General features: G+C 44.6%; 1 protein-coding gene across 1 annotated transcript in view; it reads left to right on the top strand.

Annotated features, from left to right (window-relative positions):
- Nucleotides 1-18,137, top strand: part of LOC148514827 (ovostatin-like) — a 118,164-nt gene that overhangs the window by 37,305 nt on the left and 62,722 nt on the right. Inside the window, exons 13-16 of the mRNA XM_088480955.1 lie at nt 2,421-2,663; nt 3,883-3,940; nt 13,634-13,776; nt 16,972-17,121. Coding sequence (XP_088337081.1) covers nt 2,421-2,663; nt 3,883-3,940; nt 13,634-13,776; nt 16,972-17,121 — 594 coding nt within the window. The remainder of the gene's footprint in view (nt 1-2,420; nt 2,664-3,882; nt 3,941-13,633; nt 13,777-16,971; nt 17,122-18,137) is intronic.

Below are 18,137 nucleotides of genomic sequence, written 5' to 3'. Positions count from 1 at the left end.
GAGCGGCTAGCCCTGGCCTGCATCACCCATGTTTGCAGGCCAACCTGGTCGATATCGACCAGATTACTATAGGGACCAGCGATTGTTGAGCGCGAGTCATTGGCCGTGGTTGGCGGGTTGGTGGTTTTATATCACCAGAGTTGTTTATTTTTGATACACTTGAATGCAATAAAAAATGGTTCTGTGGTTTCAGTTGCGTTCAATACACAGCTGTGTTGTAGCGAAGGTCAAGTGTCCAATTCCGGTACGTTTATATACTGGTAACATTGGGTCTTAGTCAGATATTTTTTTAATGCACACGCATGAATTTTTGGAGACCACGGCTGCAATGGACATGGGGTCTCGGGCAATTAGCGGGCAGTCAGCATGCAGTCAAAATAAACTAATGGGCGTATTCAGATGGACGTGAGATTTAGCGAGGTAAAAATCCTTGTGCTCAATTTTGGATTACTGCAGGTATGTGTGCTCCCCTGTTACCCACGGTATCTAATAAAATAAAAAAAAGTGGTTGCAGGATTTTCAGAGTTAAAAAACCCAGTGGTGTGTAAAAAAAAAAAAAAGACACTTACCTGCCCTGGGGTCTCTGGTGGTCTCCGCAGCTCCCGGTAGCCTCTGCTCCATCTTCTCAATGGGTAGGGGGCTGCTGGGTGGCTCCGAGGGTGCTGGGAGGGGAGGGGGCTACTGGGAGATGTAGTTATCCCTGCATCTGCCTCCAGGGGGGGAAAGGCTCACACACACACAATCACTTACACACACTCACACATACTTACATACACTGACACAGCATACAGTACTTACACGCACTGCTGCTGCAGGAGTCCGGGTTCCAACGCTGGAGGAAGACAGGTGAGTATTACTAATTAAGCTAATTGAAAACTTCCAATTGCTTAATTAGTCATTAGGAGGGGTGCCGCCGGGATCTCAGAGCGTTTCCCAACCATTTATCAGAAAATTATGGATTTTAGGAAAAATTGGATGTGCTCTGGAGGTGCGCAAAAAGAAAAAAACTCCCGGCACTCAAAAAATAAAAAACCCCGCTCCTAATTGATTAGCAAAAATCCCGCGCCTGCAGGAAAAACCCCACAGGTGTGGTATTTTTGCTATTCTTTCCCCCAATTGAATATGCCCCTAAGGGGTAAATTTACTAAAGGGTGTTTTTTTTTTTCTCAATTTTGCAAACTGACCATTTACTAAAGGCAAAACCAATGGAAAACCAAAGAAAAAAGCCTACCATAGAACACTTTATAATATCAAATTAACAATTGTTTTTAATACAAAAATAGGATCTACTGATTTCTTAATGGTCGGTCTTAAAATGACCAAAAACTAACCGCAAATTGACGGGAAAATGGGGTATGTTGCATTTCTCCAGGTGTGATACTTCCCGGTTTCATCAGAAGACATCATCTTATGAAACTGGTAGGTATCACACACGGAGAAACGCGTCAAAGATACACAGGACATCGTTGCCAAGTCCTATCACTATATCAGCATTAGGAATACACCTGCCAGCTAATCTGCCTGATCGCCACTGCTAATATACAGGTCTACGCTCACCCTCGGATACCTGCCATTGGCGGCCGCTACACCCAGATCTCACTTGCAGTCCAACACCGCCGCAGGGGATAATACAGGGACAAAACCAGCGTGGACAATGTAAGTGCCTAGAGCAATGTAAGTGCTACTCACGGGACATTGCTATTACTGGTGTGAATTACAAGTTACTTTGAATCTTTCCAGTTACCGGTTATGCGATAACATACTGTACAATAGATACATTCTGGCTTTTCATGGAGCACCAGTGGTCAGTGTAATTTCCTTGCAGAAATATTGGTCATGACCATCATTGGAGTGTTATTAATGAACAACTAAAAAGGACACCGGACTATCTTTTCTAAATTGAAGTGTGACCTTTTATTTACCACCTGACCAACTGCCACTTTGGATCACATTGTTGCAATCCACAAACGTTACTGTGTCTCCATATGTAACATATGAGTTTCTAATAACAGAAGAATCTGATTAAAACCTGTGGGACTTTGAGCAATACCTACACTAATAGGTGGATTACCTGATGAATGCTTTAGAGCTATATACTTATATCTTGTTGATTCTATGCACCTATGCTGAGAATTATTCTTTAACATATTGATTGTATTTTGTGACCACATACTGTAATATTGGTCTTTTAGATGTGCATTGTTTATACATGATGTTATGAATAAATGTTTTAAATGATTTATATAATTCTGGCTAAGCGCTGCACTTTTTAATTTTATTGTTGCATTCTTTAGTGGGGGGCAGATGTGTATGGAGGCTATTACATAGCGCACCCATGCATTTGTACTTTGTGTTCTAATTAACAGTATATGTTAGATTAGCTTTCATGTATTCATTTGTTTTCTCTTTCTCTTCTGCAGGTTAGTTACCAGGATAATGACCAGTGTTACACCAATGACTACTACGGGGTCGATTATCCACATGCTGAACTCTTTGTATATCGGTTTTACTCTCAGTCTAATAGCTTCTTGCAAGCAAAGGCTCCCCCTGGACAACTGAGCTGTTGCCAGAACCACAACATTGAGGTGGAATACATAGTGAGAGGAAAGGAAGCGGAGGAATGCACCGCCACACAACCCACCACTAAATCCTTCTATTACATTGTAAGTGTGACAGGACCAGAGGAATACAGGAGACACAAGAGATGACCTATAGTCAGGGACGTAGAGAGCCGCCTCGGGCCCCATTTCTAGCGACCTAATCATGGGAGGCGTGGTCATGTAACTTTGGAGAACACTTTCCAAAAACCCTTATTTACTTTGTGGTGCTGCATGCTGGGGAGAGCGTTGCTGTGAGCCCCTCAGCCCACTGGAAATGGTGGCATAGGCACAATCAGTGTGATCGCACCCCCCCACCACCCCCCCTTCCGCAGGCAGAGGAGAGGAGACTGCTGCTGCTACTCAGCCCAGCACACAGCAGCTGCTGATGGGCCCCACCAACAAGCGTGGGCCTGGGTAATTAGTATCCGCACTCCCCCCGCCCCCCTTGGCACCCCTACCTATAGTCATGCATTGTCCCATATACAGAGCAGATGTCTTTGGTGCCAGCAGGGCTGCCAAGAGCCGGGCCCGGGAGAAGGGGCATGGCTTAACAGTGGCCACATCCTCTTAAGAAAAAAACAACATAGTTACAGCCGCGCTGCGCACTAGGGAGGGGGCGCTGTGAGCCCCTCAGCCCAGCACAAATCCAGGTTGGGGGGCACGATCGGGATGATCCCTTCCCCCCACAAGCAGAGGAGACTACTGCTGGCCTCTGAAACAGTATATTAGGGATTTAGAACACAGCAATGTTTCCAGACACGCCCATGAAATGGTCCCTTTCTGTTATCACTTTAGGTCACCTCGCAGTCTCCAGCCTAAAACTCTCAGGGATACCAAAACCCTTCTAAAGTGTTAGCGATGCCATTTGCAATTGTGATCGGTATCTCACACACTGGTTCACATGTCCACAGTAAGGAATTCCCAGATCTTTTGCGCAGTAGCAAAACATCGCTCAACTGCAGGAACTTTGACATTGCGTCCATCTCTGATTTGAGCCCATAGATCTACCCCATTAGAACTTATGTTGAGCAGCTGGATTTGAGCTTACAGTATTTACTTTCAAACATCTCATATATAGTATATGGTGTTGATGAGAAGACAACACGAGGGGTCAGCTTACCAAACCTGCATCCGTGCCATCGTATTGCCCGGGCATTCTTAGAACAGAAGCTGCTGGCGTCTGGTGAGCGCTGCAGCTATATTACATATCCCGTATAGGAAGTATTAGCAGTACTGATGCTTTGGAAACAACTGGTTGCTTATGAGTAAGTTCTCTTTATAGGTGAAAGGAAGGAAAGGCATTGTGGCGTACGGTCACCAGGAAGTTGTGCTGACAAACAGTGAGTACATTTTATGGAAACTTAGAGCTGCAAGTTACCAACAAGGGCACAGAGTTAGTACAGTATAGATGTTTTCTGAGTTTGCACTGTGCTAGGACATGGTTATATACCATACATGACAGTAACGAGACATATTTACTGTGATTGTTTTGATATATAGGTAGTGTGTATTTTTTTACTACTACCTGATATTACTCATAGGTCAACCACTTGGTCCTGCTCCATCAAATTACTGACTCTCTAGGAGAATAGTAATTTATAATTTGAGTGCAATGTCTGGAACCTGACCCCTAGAGGAGGTAGTGGGGCCCTCAGCCAGTGGGGCCAAACGGGGATTTCTTCTGTATAGCTGTGGGCCAGTCTGACCCTGGACAAAGACACATATTATAATGGGCATTAGGTTTTCTTCTTTGAGGACTGTACAGTAAATATAATTTAAAATTGTTATACATATTTTCTTGACTTCACATCTCATAAGGCACTGGAAAATAAAACACCAACTTTTCAATTATTGTAGCATAATCACCAGTGGCCTTGCCAGTCTTCTTCAGGCTTATTGTTAGATAATGTATTAAGGGCCTGATTCTGCATCTACGCACGTAACGCAGTTGCTAATATCAGCGGTGATTTGCAAATATTTGTGATCGCAGCCTAACATAAGGACGCCCACGTCCCCTTACTCACATACGTACACTTTGGCAACATAGCGAAATAATCGGACCCATACGCACAGGTAAGGCAGGTCAGACCTCACTCAGGAATTGCTCACTTCAGCGCACGCTATGAGGCCCCAGGCTGCGTATGGTTTTGCAGTGGCATTGAAACGCACTGGCACACCTGCGTTCGTCAGACCACCCCCCATCACCACCCACAGACGGCGCTTCCTGTCAATCACTCTGCGATGGGTATGCGTATGACTGCGATTGCAGTCCCAATCGCAGCATCTAGTTTGCGCACTACGATGCGTACGCATGTGCAGTGGGATATAATGGACCGATTGCGTGTGTATTAGCAACTGCAATCCTTGCTGAATCAGGACCTAAGTTTAGTTGTATCAGGATCTGACACTCATTGGCCACGTAACAGGTATTCCCAATGTTTATCTCCTTTTTATGTGTATCTGGATTAATATCAGTGTCAGAAACTTTAACAATTACAATCTCAGTACTTTGACTACTCCCCAGACCAAATAACCATGATGTCATTGTAATGTCTAGCCTCAGGTGTACGTCATCCATTCTGAGATTACTGGACTGATTGGTAACAGGCGCTTTATGAGGTGTTCTGTGGCCCTTAAACATTGTAGGCCCGTATTCAATTTGAGGCGAAAAGTCCGGATCCGCGATACCGCCTAGGCGGAAAGTCAATGCAATGTAATAGGCGAAAAAGTTTCGCCTATGAATAGCAGGCGGAAAAAAGTGCAGAATTGCGGTTTTGGGGTACAACATTGCGGGAACCCTCGTGCAGCCTTAAGACAGTAACCTAAAGGTAAACTGCTTAAAAAAAAAATGAAATATATTCTGGACACCCCAAAAAAATTATGTTTAATTTTGGGTGTAAAAAAAAAAAAAATAGTGGAACAAAAGTGCCAAACTATGTAAATTAGTTCAGGTCGGGTCCCCATGTATGCGGAAGGTGTTTTCTTCTTTGCGGGGACAAGCGGCAGGTGCAATTTTGCAGATTTTTTAAAATAACTTTAGGGACTTACCCCCATTGTCATGTACCCCAAATTTGATAGGAATAGTTATTCCCCCCCAAAAAAATCTAAGTGCTATTCTTTACCACTTCCTCATAGCCGCAAAATTGCACCCTGCGCGGCTATTACAAACCCCGACTTCCTTCAGCAGGCAAAAATGGTGGTACCCATAGTGATCCCCCATGTCTGGACATCTTTAGGGGGGGTGGAAAAAAAATAGGGAAACAAAATGGCAAACTAACTAAATTAATTCTGGTGGGGTCCCCAAGTATGTGGCAGGTGTTTTTTTTCATTGCGCAGATTAGCGGCAGCTGTATTTTTGCAGAATTTTATAAATTACCTTTAGGGACTTAAAAATATGCTTACCCCCATTTTCATGCACCCCAAATTTGATGGGAGCACTTTTAAAAATGAAAAAAAAAACCCAAGTGCTCTTCTGCATCACTTCTTCAATGTCGGGAAAAATAACCACCTGCCGCATCTATTTGAAAAAATGACTTTCTTCTGCAGGCAAAAAACGGGGGTACCCATAGTGATCCCCGAGGTCTGGACATCTTTAGGGGGGTCCCAGGCACATTTCTCGAAAATTCCCGTGTTTGTTCGTAGATAGTGCAAACAGTCAATTTAAAAAAAAAACGGAGATAATTTTTCAATTGCCTTCAGCAGGTGAAAAAAAGTGCAGATTTGGGGTTTAGGGGTGCAGACTTAAAAAAATAGCCTGCACCTTTGGGAAACGAAATGTGCAAAAAAAAAAAAAATCAGGACACCCCCAAAAAAATATATTTTTTGGGGGGTGAAAAAAAAAACCTTAAAAACTAAAAACCACTTCTAAAATAGACAAATGTAATCCACAGGGGTTCCCTTATATGCGGCAGGTGTTTTCTTCATTGCACAGAGTAGAAGCAGGAGCATTTTTGCAGAAATTTAAAAAAATTAGTTTAGGAACTTAAAAATGTGCTAGTACCCATTTTCAAGTACCCCAATTTTGATGGGACCACTTTTAAAACTGAAAAAAAAAAAAGCTAAGTGCTCTTCTGCATCACTTCTTCAAAGTCGGGAAAAAAACACCTGCCGCAGTCTGAACATCTTTAAGGGGGTCCTACAATTATTTCTCAAAAATTCCCGTATTTTTTTGCTGATTCAAGTTTCGCCTGTTCCTATTTTTGCCTACTTTAGAATTGAATACGGGGAATAGCGGGCACGCGCACGATACTTATCCACCTGGAAAACAGGCGAAGGAGGCGAAAAGTCCAGCAGGCGAAAAGTCTGGACCTTTCGCCTCAAATTGAATACGGCTCATAGCATTCAACCTGTCTGATTATTGGTCTTGCTCTAAAGCTGTGTACACATTTGCCCGACCAAGCGCCCGTCACGCTGACCATGCACCTGATTTGGTAAACTATACTCGTACACACTTACCAATCGGCAACTCCATATGTCTGGCTAGGCATCACAAGTTGTGATGCCAGTGTTGGGGGTCCCTGCTGCCAGTGTACTGTTGGCCGGTGGGTTGCCCGCACACACATACAGATGGACCGATATATCTGCATGCCCATCTTGATAAGGGAATGAAGTAACATCTCTGGAGGAGCCATGTTGGAGAATGCTCATTTAAGTATTACATTCTGATAGTCCCCTCGCTATAATCTTCTCCTTTTTACACAAACTCAAAAAAAATGAAGCTCTCGTGTAGCAATCTGTAAGTGAGGTGAGGTCAGACACATAAAAGAACATGGTCATAACAAATAACTATGGTTTGGCCTTGACAGGTACATCACACGATTCATCACACTGACAGCATAGCCCTTTTCAACCGAGTCTTTTGCACTCACAAACTTTTGACTGCTGTCACTGTGACGACTCTTGATATCTTTTGTACTTTTGACTTCCAAATCTTGCAAATGTTTCCTACATTGGACTTACACTCACACCAATCAGTCTTTGACTATGGCTCATAAATATCTAATGGTTCTTTAAATGCAGTATTTAAAGGGCCTCATTCTGCTTGGATCGCAGGTCTGTGCTCGCACCCGGTCGATGTTTGCGGTCTGCACATGCATATGCACCATGCGCGAACCGGCCACTGTAATCGCGAATGTGAAGGCAACGGATACGCAGTGGCACGGAGAAATTACTAAAAGCAAGTGCCATTTGGGGGTGGAGAGGAGGGGGGGTGTTGAAGGAACACAGGCGTGCCTGTGCGTTTAAACACCGTTATAGGGGCATGCATAATTAAGCCCCTGGCCAGTAGCCAAGCATGATCCACTTTACTGATTTTGAATCCAACTTGCGTCTTCTGTTTTTTGGTATATGACATAAGCAGTACTTCCAAAGGTAATTAGATGTGTCACTCTTGGTTTTCTCATTGCCAAGGCTTCAATATGTGTTATATCTTTTAGAGCAACTGTGCAAGAATGTTTTCTTTGTTAAACTGCTGTGGAGACGGCTCCCACACAAAATTTGTTTCCGGTATCCTTCAGCATACATGTTCTCTCTTGACTAGTGGATGGTTTGCTTATTCACTAACACCGTTTTGCTCAGGAGTATAGACAATGGTCAATTGATGTTCTATTCCATATTTTCTCAAGAATTGTTCCACCTCTCTGTTCAGATATTCTCCACTGTTATCAGATCTCAGCATTTTCAGTCTGCAGCCAGTTTGGTTTTCTCTTGCAATCTATGATTTTCCTTTGTCACTTCAGATTTTTCTTTTATGAAGTGCACGTGTATCATTCTTGTGAAGTCATCTATAAATTTCATGAAATATCTGTATTCACTTACAGACTTTACTTTCATTGCATCACACATACTGTATCTGAGTGTACTATCTCAAGTGGTACTGTAGCTCTACTTGTTGACTTTGGAAATGGCTGACAACTCTGGTTACCAAATATGCAGCTTTTACAGGAATGCATTAATCATTGACATTCCTGTGACCATCCTGCTCTGTGGCTTTTGACCACTGTCATATCACAGGTGACCAAGACTTCTATGCCAGAGTTCCAATGACTGTGACTCATCATTGCGTAGCAGAGCTGTGTATCAAGGACATACAACTGCTGACACCTTGTGTCTATAGCGATAATTGTCCCACTTTTGTCTCGCACAGTGTAATTGAACTCTGTGACCTCTCTTTTCTAGGACACTCAAGGAAATAAGTTTTTTCTTATTTCTGGTACACAAAATACATTTTGTGACATTTGTTCTTGATTCTATTATCAAGCGATATTTAATTATCCCAACTTTTGTTGCTGTCAATGTTTGATTGCCATTTCCTTTGTGTCATAGGGCCATGAGTCATTACAGACTACCCTAGCAGGCTCAGCTGATAGTACAGGATAACAAGATAGCAGGCTTGGTTTGCAGAGCAAGATAACAAGATGGTGATTGTTGGGTAGGACTGCGCTCTGCTGTGTGGGCAGATGTGATATGTTAGTGGGCTGAAAGGTGTGCTATATGAGTGAGTGGGGTGCTGCACTTCCTGATCGCAGGCGTACCGGGTCCTGCATAAAATTTGATAGAGATGGTGGGGTATTGAAGGTACACTCACCCTGTGGGTGCAATGATGATGGGGGAGTGTTGGACTGTGTATGTGGTTGCTAGTGTGTGTGGTGTGAATGAGTGGGGAGGGGTGGACCAAAGGAATGAGAGAGGCGGACACAGGATGGGGGTAAATGGTTTTATTGGAGTAGCCACAGTGCTTCTCCTATATAGTCCCGGGCAATAAGGTGGGTGTGGTGGTGGGTGAGAGAGGTTGGGGGGAGAGACTGGGGAGGTGGGTCAACCCTTTCAGAGGGCTCCTTTCTGTGTGGTTCAATAGACTGGCATGTTACCCTGCTGGACACTATGGTCGACAGTCTTGGGAGTCTCGTGGGTGAGGGGGGGGAGAGCGAGAGGGGTATGGTTTCTGTACACCTGGCGGCATCCCGCTTTTCAATGAAAAGTCTTGAAATCTTATATCTACCGGTAGGTAAGGTCTGAGGTCGGTAAGGCCGTAGGGGTGTTGCGTTGCTGCAGTTCCTTGTTGACTGATTGAAGCTGCTGCAGTGGTAAAGATGAGTAGCTGTTGTTCAAGAGGATATTCTATTTTGCAGCGGTCAGCGACCGGGTGGTGCTGGTGGTTGTGAATGCAGCAGTGGGGCTAAGTTGCTTGTGGGAACTGCCACTGGTGCCACAACTTTTCATTCAAACGCAGGACACCGCCAGGTGTACTACAGCCACCCACCACACCATACCCCTCTCACTCTCCCCCCCCCTCACCCACCGAGACTTCCAAGACTGTCAACCATAGTGTCCAGCAGGGGTAACGTGCGGGTCTATTGAACCACATGGAAAAGAGCCACCTGAAAGGGTCAACCCACCTCCCCAGTCTCTCCCCCCCCACCTCTCTCACCTTGTTGCCTGGGACTATATAGGAGAAGCACTGTGACTACTCCAATAAAACCATTTACTCCCACCTTGTGTCCGCCTCTGTTCACCCCTCCCCACTCATTCACACCACACACACTAGCAACCACATACACAGTCCAACACTCCCCCATCATCATTGCACCCACAGGGTGAGCGCACCTTCCATACCCCACCGTCTCTATCAAGGATAACAAGATAGCTGGCTTGGTTTGCACAGCAGGATAAGTTTGCTTGACTCACAGTGCAGTATAACCAGTTAGCAAGTAATCAGGCTGCAGGATCACAGACTAGCCTTTGTTTACAGTTAATTGCTTTGTAACCTACATCTACTTACATCATTGCCATGCGGCTGCATATACTACGGTATGCTATGGCATGCACTGCAATCACACCATGCAATCCTATGGTGTCGCAGGTTCAGATAACCATTCATGGGCGTGTGACTCACGCCATGCGTAGTGCGATTTACCGCACAAACAGCAAAGATGTAACTGGACATATATGTATTTTGTGACAATTACAACACTTGAACTGAAGGCGAGCAATTGAAAAATGGGTGTGGTGTCGTGGGGAAGGGGCTTGATCTCACAACACATAGGGTATCAGTAGCGACATTTAATGCAGAGAGCATTCCAGTGAGCGCCATATAATGCAGGGAGTGTCACAGTGGGCACCATATAGTGTAGAGAACATCAGTGACCCACATATAAGTTATAACACAGATAATATGAATACTCGCCTCACATACATAAAATTAATACACCACACACACATACACACATTATTAAACTTCCACCACCAGACAGTATTAAAACACTCCAACCCCCAACCCAGAAAAAAGCAAATACACTCCACCCCATTGCATCCTGACACTGGTACTTATCCAGGAAGGGGATCTTTGTTTTCCCTGCTGCTCTCCAAAGCGCAGGAAAGGGGTGTGTGACACAGGATTAGGGAGTGAGGTCTTGGGTGGGAGACTGTAGAATAGACAGAGAGGAGGGGGTGTGGACTCAGGGGAAGAGGCTGGTCTCCTCTCCTCCGGCTGAGCCACCTCCTCCTTAATTATAGCTTGTGGCCGGCCACAGACTACTGTAATGATGAGTCAGTTTGACTCATTATTAGTACTTCCCAGCTGCGGGTGCCTTCATTGTTGAATCGCCAATAGTTCTACCCCTGTGGCTGTTGCTATTTATTTGTCATCTACTTGTACACCAACATTCGTTACCTGCTGAGAGACAGACATCATCCAGTCTATATAATCACTCATACGTAATTTACTGCTGCCTTCATGTAACTTTGGCAGTCTATATAGTAGCAAGATGGCGCCACACATGCTCAGTAGTAACTCTGTTGGCCATCTTGGTAAGGGAATGTAGCATCATCCCTGGAGGAGCCATATAGAAGAATGTGCAGTAACGTTCTCCCTTTCTAACTCATTTGCCTTGCCCTTGGATTGTCCTTCAGTAGCATTACCACAGTGTTATCTCACTGTATACAGGTTTTTGTTATATTTTTTATATGGTCTTTAAAAAAAGCAAAAAAAACTTAATTATTATCTGTACCAGAATCTTGAAAACTTTTACTTCCTCGTCCTCGTACATAAGACCTGTGAGAGCCAGTGAGCAGTTAGCACTACAAGGAAATGGAGACTATACATGTGGACCAGATGATTGTTAATAGGTTTACACAGCAGCTGAGCGTAGTCATTATAACCAGCGAGAGGGGGGGGGAGGGTACTATTTACCTGGGCCCGGGCTTGCTAGAGGGGCCCGATGCTGCCCTCTCATCCTTCTCTCCCAGCACCCACAGCAGTCTCCTATGCCTGTGGGAGGGAGCGATCACACTGATCGCAGCCCCCTGGCTTTGCACCGGGCTGAGGAGCTCACAGCACCCCCCTCCTGAGCGCAAAAGTGTTTTTTTTTTTTAAGCGAAATGGGGCATGGCCACGCCTCCCGCAATTAGGCCAAGCCCCCTTCACCTGTGCCCAGCTGGACTCTCTACGCCCTTGTTACAGGCACTGTAATACTGATTAGGGAATCCTTATACACTGCCCTAGGTGGCAACGTCAAAACTTGCACTGTCCCTACGGCTGGTGCAGTGTCTCCATCTGACCACGCCCTCCTATGGCTGCACATCTGGGAATGCAGCCGCTTGCTCTGACACACAGACAGCACTCCCACAACATGCCCACTGAATGGAACATTGCTGTGTGCACTACTAGCCACTCACCCACTCACCACTCAGGAAAGCCCATCACTTCTCCGTGACATTTTTGAAAACCATCTGATCGCAGCAGTAAACTTTGCGCGCACACTCTGTGTAACTGAGCTGTAGGGATTCTCGAAAATGTTCACGCATGCGCAGTTGCAGAACATCGCTCAACTTGGTGAACATCGGCACTGCGTGCGCCTCTGAATCAGGCCTTAAGCCTATATAACAGGGTCGGGGTACTGGTGCCATCTCCTGGGGTAGATGGCAGTGCGCAGCAGCTGAGAAATCACACAAAGTCCTTTGGTCTGGTGCAACTGGTCTCAGCCAGTTTTATTATGCAGCAAAACAAAATAAACACCTTGCCGTCTGGCACTAACTGACAGAACCAACAATACTCCTGGGGTTTTAAAACACATATGTGCGAAATCTTGGGCAAATATACCTGCCTTCCACCACTATACCAGTGATCTTGTCACACCTCATTGATCACCTCCAACGCTGATTTTTCATTTCCAGCAAAGGCATATGGAGTATATGTACAGCTATCCATCTCTCTCTGTTTATTAATAGATGAAATATTATTGCTTATACAGAGCCTAACTGGATAAAATAAGCACATATATATTTAATCTGTTAATAATTTCTTCTACTAACAAGCTTATAACTTTTAAAGAAAGTTCAAAGGATACAAGTGAAATGTGCAAATAATGATTTTATTATTAAGTGGCTGGAGAATATGGAATTCTAACTTTCTACTAAACATCATCAAAAATCGGATGACCAATAACCGATTGATAACTTAATATATGCTGTTGTGGTATTAATAAATAAATTTTAGTATATATAGTTGTACTATTAACAAATAATTTCCGTATGTTATTATATGTGATTTATTTACAATGGTGATTAATTTTAGATGTTGGATAGCGCAATAAGTGCTTAAATAAATGGATTATTATTCCTACTAGCTGAACAGCGCTTCTTTTTTTTAGGTTAAATTGACTTGAAAAGTGTTATTTTCCATACACACAGACCCATTTGGCCCCTCCCTATTTTCACAGCAGCCTTCTGGGAAATGTAGTTTCTCTCACTGAAATGCTTAGTACTGAGGCAAAGGTAAAGTAGTCCCTGGGTGCTGAGGACCAGCTGCAGTATCCCCAGGGGTTACATAAAAACAAAAACATTTTGCTGCTAGACAGAATTCAACAACAATACAAGTTCAACTTCAAATACATGATAGAAAATGGAAATGCATTTATTACTTATTCATTCAGAAATATAATAATTTGGAGTATTCTTTCATTTCTAATTAAAGGTGATTTACACTACAGGATCGGCCATGTGTTGTGTGTGTAATAATCTTTTCATCCTTACAGATATGAAGGGCTCTTATATCGTTACAATCTCTGCAAACGGCCAACTCGCACCCAACGCTAATCTAATGGTGTTCACAAAGGTGGATAATGAACTCATTGCAGATAGTCTGTCCCTGGACATGCAGCCATGCTTTGACAATAAGGTAAGTGCAATCTTTTTTTTGACAGTGTTTCAGGCATCCCAACTTAATTAATCTGCTCAGCAGCGCTCCTCACAGTGACTAGGGACATGTATCAAGCCTTGAGGGGGATAAATTGGAGAAGTCCTCCAAAGCAACCAATCAGCTTTTATCACTTATCTAGCACAGTCTTTGAAATGACAGTTACAAGGTGATTGGCTCCTTTGGCCAATTATTCCACTTTATCTTTCTCCATTGCTTGATACTGTGCATCTCCCCATGCCCATGTAAGTAGGTGTGATATCTCCTCCTCACACTCATGCCTTACGTGCAGCTGAGATCCTACTAGTAGGGTTGATGCTGAGTTGGACTGGATGGCACCTGGAAAAATATGCAAATTTGTTCTGCACATGTCTATGAAAAAGACATCCATTATCCCCTAGTGGCAGCAGGTCATCACAGCAGGGGGCGAGGAGGCAGCATAGGTGGGTGGTGCAGGGGCGTGGCGGTATAATGGCATATTCGTGGACCGCCCCCGCTATACAAAGCAGAGATTATCGGCATTGTAAAGCAGGAGCAGGGATACACTGATGCGATCCAGCGCAAATTGCCTAATTCAGGGGCAAAGGATTTTTATGGGGTGGTTTCTATATGTGTGTGTATATATATTATATATGTATATATTTGTATACACATACATACATACATACATATATGATATAGACACATATATACATACACACATACATATATCACACAAACCTTACACACACAAGCATATATCACATACATTCCAAAAAAACTTACCTTGCAGCTGATAGGGACAGGATCTAGCAGGCTGGCATCATGTTCTTAAGCCCCTCCCCCTCACAGCAAATTGCCGCGATTTGCAGGCCAATCCAGAGGGTGGTGGCGCCAAATGACTAGAATCTAATTAAATCGCTTCATATTGGCTCCACCTCCTCCATATTGACCCGTGAATCACGGGCGGGGCTTACGAACACGTTGCCTGCACTCCAGTCTGTCAGGGGGGGTGTTCTTGGTTCTCAGAACCCCCCCCCCCTCCCCGTGTGCACTTCTGTCATTGGTTCCCTCCGGACTGCCAACTTTCGCCAGGTTAGTGGGGGGGGGAAGTGGGGATGAGGTGCGGTGAGTTGTGGGGGTGGGGGGTGGATGGTGTAAAGTCTGGTAGACTTGCCCTCTCTTGAGGGTGGCTGGGAGCTCCACACGATTTTCGGGAGACTCCCAGGCATACTGGGAGAGCAGGCAAGTATGGATTAATGGATTTGTGTGCGCAAAAAATCCTAGAGACCATTTGAGCTGGCAGAGGAAAGCTACGGGCGATCCTGTGTGGTGTCTGTGAGGTGGGCTGAAGTGAATGTAAAACATGGCCGTGTCATGGGCGTGTTATGGGAGTGTCACGTGGGCTTCAGTGAATGCGGCTGTGTTCATGGTCACACAATAGTACCCCCAATTCAAATTACGCTATACAGTACCCTTACTCACATTACACCGCATAGTAGTGTTCTTTATTCATGTCATGCCACACAATAGTAACCCAGACACTGCCACTGCTATATGATTCTATCCCCTGACAGCAAGCTGCACTGCCCTTTCCAGCTAGAGCCCATGGCAAGTGCCATCCTGGCCATGGAATAGATGTGCCCCTGGGCACTGTCAGTATTACCAGACCACTTCAATCCCTGACGTATGGGTTAATTACACAATCCATAGTTGGTATAACTCTCTATTACTGGTAACTGCTATCACAGAGAAAAAGGCTACTGATCCTTTTCCTAATTACAGTATGATGCAACTCTGCGTCAGTTAACACGACAATTAGTAAGCCCCACCTAGTACTCATAATATTACAGTATCAACACAACTCTTCTACACAGGCTAGAGATCCGGGCCTCCATCAGGGTGTAGGGGGGATACCGGTGTACCGGGCCCTGCTGGTGCCGATGATCATAGCTGCAAGCTGCTCCTTATTCACAGGTAAATGCCTTCCTACATCAGTGGGGCTCTGTCAGATGGTGATCATTGGAGCAGGCACAGATTAGACATGTACTCCTCTTCTCCCCCGCAAGTTAGTCAATCGCGGCTCACACACTGCAGTCTGCCACACAATAGCCGAGCCCCCTCCACAGCACTCAAGGAGGCTCTCCACGTGACTAGTTGCAGCAGAATCTTATTGACATCGCTCTCCTTCTCACTCGACTGGTCGCTGATCATGTTCACTAACGCCTTACCGTGGTGGTACTGCCGGGCGGCACCCCCCCTTGGCCGGTGCCCCTGGCAAGATACGCCCCTGCACAGAGGCCATGTTTAGAGAATGTTCAGAAGGAGACACAGCGAAAGTCATAGGGGGGCAGATGTATGAAGCTCTGTGAGGTGATAAAGTGGAGAGTGGTAACCAACCAACCAATCAGCTCCCAACTGTCATTTTTCAAACACAGCCTGTAACATGACAGTTGGAAGCTGAGTGGTTGGTCGTTTATCACTCTCCACTTTATCACTTTCCAGAGCTTCATACATCTGCCCCAGTGAGTCATAAGTGTGACTGGTGTAAATGATGGTGGAGTGATTAAGGGCCTCATTTAGTAATGAGTTTTATCACCAAAACGAGTGATAAATGTCACTGTGTATGATAATGGTGCTCCAGCCAATCAGCTCCCAACTGTCAACTGTTAGAAAAATGACAGTTGGGAGCTGATTGGCTGGAACACCATTTATCATACAAAGTGAAATGGATCACTCGTTTTGGTGATGAAACTCGTTACTAAATGGGGGCCTATAACTGCCAGAGGAACTGCCATGAGCAGTAAAAGTTGGTATCTCAGGGCTTGCACGGTCTGTCGCACACTAGTACACAAGAGGAGGGCTGAAATTAGCATTTGCATATTACTGCCGCAGCGGTAATATCACACATCCGCGCATGCATTAGCGCGCACTTCTAAATCAAGCCCAATGCTCCAGTATAGATATTTGGCAAAACAAGTGTAAAAGCACTGATGCAGGCTGGTAAATATTCTGTACAAGCAATAAGTGAATCAGGCAGGCTGGATGGGCTGGTAGGTCTGTATCTGCTGTGAATATCCTCTGTCCTAAATCTGAGATGAGAAAGATCTACAGGACATGAGCAGTCTATTATGTGTTGTGGTGGAGTGGGTTTACTACAGTATTTCATTTTTGACTTTCTATAATTTATTTTTTTAGGTTTCTTTGAGCGTCGATACACCAGTTTTGGCTCCTGGTTCCGAAATTGAGTTCCATATAGAGGCTGCTCCAGATTCATTGTGTTTCCAAAGAGTGATTGATGCCAAATTAAAGATACTAAATTCGTATGAACCCTTCAACCCTAATGCTGTAAGTGTCTCTAGCAGAATAAAGCAGGATAGGTTATGTTTATTTCTATAATATAATACTGGTAGCTGACATCTAGGACATGCGTAGTGGAGCTGGTTGGTGTCGACCCACTTACAGTACACAAGGATGCCAAGAGCCACATTGGGCCCAGGTGAAAGGGCGTGATCTAATCATGGGAGGCGTGACCATGCCCCCTTAAGAAAACAAAAGGAAAGAAATACTGTTGCAGTGCCACAAAGTGGCACTGCACGCTGGGGAGCCCCCTTAACCCACTGCATATCCTGGAGGGGCACGATCAGTTAGGGTCTGTAGGAAATAGACACCTCCTTGCTGCATCTGAGATCCCGTGCTGCAACCACAGCCTGGCCAGGTCCAGGTCTGCCAGCCACCACTCCGCGGGTTCCTAACTATCATTGTGTATTATCTCTTTCATGAGCAAGTGTCCTCTCATCTTGTTAGTTCTTCATTTTGTGAAATTTTACAAGCACTGGTCATGGAAAAGTTCATCTGATCATCTTCGACTGTGTATGATGCTTCAACAAAGAAACATATTCTGCAACATTATAGTAATGTTCAGACTTCAATATAATGATCTTGGGGGGAGTGGACATCACTTTGATTATTAAAGTTATGCAGAGCAAAAATGTAGTATAATCTATGACAAAATCTGGTTGGTTGGTTGGTTGTTATGGCTTTCCATACAGTACATGAACCTTGAATAGGTTATAAACAGAAGTCTAACTATATAGTTTGTACAGTTATTATTGAACTAGAGTATAAAGAGTATCCAGCAAGAAGATCGACAATGTAAAGGCCGACAGTCAATAGTTTAACACCACGTGGTCGACATGCAATTGGTCGACAGGGACAAAAGGTTGACAGATACAAAAGGTTGACTGATAAATGGTTGACAGTGCAGCAGGTCGACAGGGTTAAAAGGACGACAGGTTCACATGGTCGACACAAAAATGGTCAACACTTTTTTTTTATGGTTTTTCATTAGGTTAGGCACTTGG

Source organism: Taudactylus pleione, unplaced genomic scaffold, assembly GCF_031769625.1.
Source record: "Taudactylus pleione unplaced genomic scaffold, aTauple2 ptg000258l, whole genome shotgun sequence".
NCBI classification, from domain to species: Eukaryota; Metazoa; Chordata; class Amphibia; order Anura; family Myobatrachidae; genus Taudactylus; species Taudactylus pleione.
Note: the sequence above shows the minus strand (reverse complement) of the source record. Positions and strands in the feature narration are given on the sequence as shown.